Source organism: Zalophus californianus, chromosome 3, assembly GCF_009762305.2.
Source record: "Zalophus californianus isolate mZalCal1 chromosome 3, mZalCal1.pri.v2, whole genome shotgun sequence".
In the NCBI taxonomy this organism is placed as follows: Eukaryota; Metazoa; Chordata; class Mammalia; order Carnivora; family Otariidae; genus Zalophus; species Zalophus californianus.
Window position 1 is genome coordinate 138,980,665 of NC_045597.1, and position 5,254 is coordinate 138,985,918.

The following is a 5,254-nucleotide window of genomic DNA, read 5'->3' on the forward strand; positions in this document are numbered from 1 at the left end:
CCTGGCCTTCTCAGACCTCCATTCTTCCGCTCTCCGTCGACAGGGCCCCTAACAAGCTCAGGCTGAGAGAAAAATTGCCACCTCCCCTCATCCTCGTTTAAAGAAAAGAAAGGATGGAAGAAAAAGAGCAGCAGCAGGAACCTCGGGGGTGACTCCCCCCCGCACCCCCCCCCCGACACAAAGCACTAGCGCACACCATTCCCCTCTCTTTGTTGTGGTTCTCCGTGGCTTCTGGCCACGTGGTTCAGGAGAGGAACCTGGGCCTGAGGGCTGGCAGCCGGGGCCCCATACCCCAGAGGACTAGTTGGAGGGCAAGGGGATTGTCTTCGGGAAGACCCAGAGCTCGGGACAGAGGCGGGAAACGGGGCATGGGCGGTGGGAAACACGAGGAAGCTGCTGGGTAGCAAATACAAAAATAGAAATAATTTGTGGGCACACGGGCCGGGTTTTGGCGCGGTTCTTTTCCCCCAGTTCGGTCGGGGCAGCTTCCCTTCGGCCTCCCGCACCGGGGCGCCCCCTGGCGGCAGCTTTGGCAGCGGGCAGAGCGCAGAGGGCACGCGGGCGCACGGAGGGCGCCGGGGGCGCTCAGGGGACTCCCGGGCACACTCAGAGTGGCGGGCACAGCCCCCTGGCGGCGGCGACGTAGTTATCTGGTGAGCGGCGCCTCGTCCCTCTGGTCCGGCGGGCTCACGGCGGTCTTGCTAAGCACAGCCGCTGAGTAGGGCAGGAAACCGCTCTCGGAGCGAGGCGCCGCGGCGCTGCAGCCGAAGTCCGAGCCCCCCGCGGCCCCCGCGCCGCCGCCGCCGCCGCCGCCGCCACCGCCCCCGCCACCACCCCTGGAGCCCAGGGCCGCGGCGGCTGCTGCTGCGGCCGCCGCGGCGGATTGACTACTGTGGCAACTGAGGCACGAGCAGGGCGCGGAGCCGCCGCTGGGGGGCGCCCCGGCCGCCGCGGCCGAGGAGGCCGCAGCCGCTGCAGCTGCTGCAGCCGCCGCGGCCGAGGCCGCGCTGTTGAGCCCCGCGGCGGCCGCTGGCGTCTGGTAGAGGCCCGGGTGGCGGAAGCTGCACAGCAGCTCCGGCCTCGAGTAGGGGTGCGAGAGGGCACGGAAGGTGTCCAGCGGGCGGATGGAAGTGGCGAAGGGCGACGAGGCCGCGGCCGCTGCGCCAGAGGCCGCAGCCGCGGCGGCCGCAGCCGTGACACCCACGTGCGGGTAGTAGTGCAGCGGCACGTGCGAGTGGAAGGGGTAGGGCAGGCTTCCGGTGGCGGCCGCGTGCGTCATCATGTAGGTGTAGAAGCTGGGGTCGGCCGGGTGCGGCCACGACATAGCCAGGCGCTGCCGCTTGTCCTTCATGCGCCGGTTCTGGAACCACACCTGAGGGGAGAGCCGCACGGCGGCCCGAGTTAAGCAGTGCCCCGAGGCCTCAGCCCCCGCCCTGGACCTCTCCACCCTTCCCGGACCTCCGAACGGCCTGGCCTACTGCTCCGCTCCGACTGGGCCCCGCTTGGAGGCCCCTCCGCTCTCCCACTGAGGGCGACAGTGGGAAGAGCCGTGGGCACACCTTCCTCAGCGAAAACGGTCTTCTGCCCTGGGCTCCTACGCCCTTGCTTTTTGCTGCGTTCAAGGTCCCAACGCAACCTTTCCTCTCCTTCCCGCCACCCACTAGTGCCGAGCCTTGCTGAGCACCCCTCTCTCAATCCCAGGGTTTGCACGGGATTCTAGGCCACCTTTGAAGAAGGGGCTACCGCGGCAGCTTTTCTAAAAGGTCGCCGCTCGAGCTCTTGAGTCCTCTGAGCTGCAAGGACCTGCCCCAAGGGCACACGTCCGATTTTGATATTGAAGAGGATTGTTGGACTCGTTTGCCTCAAATGAGTGGCGGGAGCAACATCCTCTTAAACTGGGGAGGGGACTTTTCTACCCCTCCCAACACGGTCTAATGAAGACATCCATCATTCGTCACAACTCTAAATTAAAGAAAGCCCGATCAAACCAAAGGGAGACTTCCACATCCTCCCTTATCCCTGGCAGTTTACTCTTTTCTTTTGCTAGAGTGTGGGATCCTCCGTGAAGTGTTCGCCAAGTCGCCCAACCTCCCAGCTGTCTCTTCCGGATTAATAAAATTAATCACCTAGAGACACAGAAGTAAGGACAATTTCGTTGTATCCTTCCCCCGCCCCCGAAGTTTGCTTTTTTTTTTTTTTTTCCTGCTGCCGAGGAGAAAAATGTTTAGGAAACTACTTCCTCAACCCAATCGATTTTCAAAATACCGTATTCTTTTCTCCGTGTTGCAACGATTTATGTGGAAAATAAATCTCCAAAATCAAGAGCAGATGAAAAGTTTCGCCTAGGGTTCGTGCCAGAGGAACAAAGACCAGCCGGCTTTGCCACCGAGGGGGAAAATGGGGCCATGGACATGGGCGAGGGGCACCTGGGCAGGCTCTGGGCAGAATGAGCAGCGGCCAGCGTTTCCCGCCTCGGCTCCGCCATTCCCGGGCCTTCCCAGGTCAGGCCGGGCCGGCCAACCCTCCGGATTCGGCAGCTGAGAAATAAATATGCCAATTCCTTTGGTGACTCTACCCCGCGGGTTTTCAGGCCCACAGCTAAATGTGGCCACCCAGGGAGGAGAAAGGAGAAACAAAACAACCCAGACACCCATGGGGAGGCTAGAAAAGGCGCGTGCTGGAATCAATACCTTGATGGTGGTTTCAGGCAGGTTGAGCGCAGCGGCCAGCTCACACCGGCGGGGCCGCGACACATAGTTCTCCCTGTAGAACTCCTTCTCCAGGCGCGCGATCTGTTCGCGGGTGAACGCCGTGCGGTAGCGCCGCACCTGATCCGCGCCCGAGCCGGAGCCGCCCAGCGCCGCGCCCCCGCCGCCGCCGCTGCCGCCACCTCCATGCAGGCTGCCAAGGCCAGAGCCCGACGCAGACGTCGTGGTGCCCGCGGCAGAGCCGCTCTCCGCGTACCCTGGCAAACAAACGGCCGACAGTGCGAGAGTCACTGTCGGGCCGAGATCCCCGCGCGGGGGCTGAGCGCGGATGGGGGAAGCCGGGAGAGGAAGGCGCGAGGCTGCCTGAATTGATAGGGTCTGTCATGCTTACAGATTGCTGCCGTTAATGGAATCAATAAAGTTTGGGGAGCCCTTCATAACCAAATAATAAGAACTCAATTAGGAAGTTTGTTTGTTTGTTTGTTTTTTCTTAATTTGAAATTTTCAACTCAGGAGGAAAATTGGCCAGGGGAAAATGCCTACATCTAGGCGCAGTTTGGTAAGCTCTGGGTTTCCCGTGGTCTGGAGACAGCAGGGCAGCTTTCTGTAGGGCTTCCAACCTTTCTTTGATAGTCTTTTGGGTTTGGTTAAAAATATTTTTAAGATGAGAAAGACAGCAGCAGCTCAAACCGGAACCATTAGGGGGTGGGCTCTACTTTTCAACTCTTTTCTCCCGCTGACCCAAGCGGGTCTCCCAGAGGCTCCAGGCGACGCTCCCTCCGACTTACTCAGGATGCCCCCTCCACTCCACTCGGCCTTGGGGAACCAGGAGTAACGGAGTTCAGAGCAGCTACCAGGGCACCCTTCCCGTAGCGCGACTCAGCCGCTGGCTAGGGGTCGGTCAGCTCGCACAGGCTTTTAGACCAACCCGCAGAGGCATTTTCTAGGACTCGGGCGACAGCGGGCGGGCGGGCGGGCCTGGCACCCCCCCAGGCCTGTGCCTCGCTGGGAGGCTCAAGGAGCAAAGCAGGAGTGCAGGGTCCCCAGCATGCGTCCCGCCCCCGCCCGAGCCCGCTGGGTGCAGCTTGCTTGCGGAGGGTCGGTTAGGGGCAAAGGCAGTAGGAAGGGCCAGCAGGAGCCGCGGAAGAACGGGGAGGATGGGACCAGAGAGCGCGGCAAGGGCGGCGCGGTTACCTTTGCCATTGTTTTCCTTGAGCGGCGCGGCTGCAAGGCCGCCAGGGGAGCGCAGCGCGGAGCAGCCCACCTCCACGTCGCTGCTCATGTCCGCCTCGGCGGCCGCCTCTGAATAATGACCCGGCTTTTTACGGCCTTCGGCGGCGGAGGCAATTTCGGAGGAGACGGTGCTTTCGCTGCCCGGGTGCTGCAGGTTGAACAAAGTGTCTATTTCGAATTTGCCCTTGGCAGGGAGGTCTCCCAGAGCGCCGTGCAGGGGGGCGGACGGCAGGCGCGGGCTGAGGCGAGCCGGGTGCTGCGAATTTTCCAGGGCCTCGAGCACAGCATTGCCAGCCGAATCGGACAAATTGGAGAACCGCTTGCCGGCCGTGGGGCTGTGTAGCCCTCTCTCCATCAGAATCATCTCTTTTCTTATTCTTTCCATCATCTCAGCTTTCTAAAAAATGTCACAGTGGCCCGCTGTCCCGTCCTAATGATGGGCTGCGCCTAGGGCTAATTCTCATTCAGCCCCAGCGAACGCCTCTAAATATTATTATCTCTTTTGGAGGGAGGCGGAAAAATTGTGGGATGCCAGAGCGAGGGAATGACTGGTCAAAATGACCCATACATCCTTCCGAGCCCGAGATGTCATTCATCAAAAAGTAGCGCTCGCTCGTCATTAAGGTACGAATGACGCCGTTCGAATAATCATTTATTGTAACAGGTTTATAAGCAAATAAATACACGCTCCTGTCAGTGGGTAATGAAGGCGGCTTCGGAGCAGACAAATAGATCCAGGTAGGAGGCGAGAAGAGACAAGAAGTGAGGAGGAAGGCTCCGGTCCTTTGCCCGCTCAGAGCCGGTTCTGTTCGCCCGGGGGTTTGGCCTCGGGGGTGAAATTGACAGTCTGATTAATAGAGCGCGCCGCGGCACATTTCCCCCTTCATTTAGGGGCATCATTACGCTCTCAGTTTGCTGGGTTGCCCCTTAGGTCCTAATCATGCAGCGCCTTCCTCATTTTTCCTCGGACATAGATACGTGTTAAATAATAGATAATGCTTTGATTTTCCAGAGTAGATCGTCGGGAAGGGTTGTTTTTTAAAAAAAAAAAAACATTTACAAGCGGGAGGGGATAAGGGAGGGGACAAGAGGGAGGATATAGGAAGAGTTGCGTAAGGAGACCTTGCGCTCCTGTCTGGATTACTTATCTTTTGAATTTCAGAACCAAATATGTATTTTATTTAACAAATAGGGCGCCGAGTTTTCTCTCTCCCCCACTTCTTCGCCTCAGCCTGGCTGCTCTCCTCCCACCCCAGCCGAGAGAGAGAGAGAGAGAGAGAGAGAGAGAGAGAGAGAGAGAGAGAGGAGAGAGA

The 5,254-nt window shown here is 59.7% G+C and overlaps 1 protein-coding gene across 1 annotated transcript; it reads right to left on the reverse strand.

The window, feature by feature from the left end:
• Window positions 1–646: 646 nt before the first annotated feature.
• On the reverse strand, window positions 647–4,329 carry EVX2 (even-skipped homeobox 2). The gene is made up of 3 exons (XM_027591571.2): window positions 3,903–4,329; window positions 2,691–2,965; window positions 647–1,372 (listed from the first exon to the last, which is right to left on the reverse strand). The coding sequence occupies exons 1-3, from the start codon at window positions 4,327–4,329 to the stop codon at window positions 647–649; spliced, it is 1,428 nt and encodes a 475-aa protein (XP_027447372.2).
• Window positions 4,330–5,254: the final 925 nt, after the last annotated feature.

Excerpts from the sequence above, each read along its gene's own strand:
- EVX2 (XM_027591571.2), bottom strand. The coding sequence starts at position 4,329 with ATGATGGAAAGAATAAGAAAAGAGATGATTCTGATGGAGAGAGGGCTA. Across the intron at positions 2,966-3,902 it reads CAAGGAAAACAATGGCAAAG|GGTACGCGGAGAGCGGCTCT; the intron begins GTAACCGCGCCG and ends TTTGTTTGCCAG. Across the intron at positions 1,373-2,690 it reads TGCCTGAAACCACCATCAAG|GTGTGGTTCCAGAACCGGCG; the intron begins GTATTGATTCCA and ends CTCTCCCCTCAG.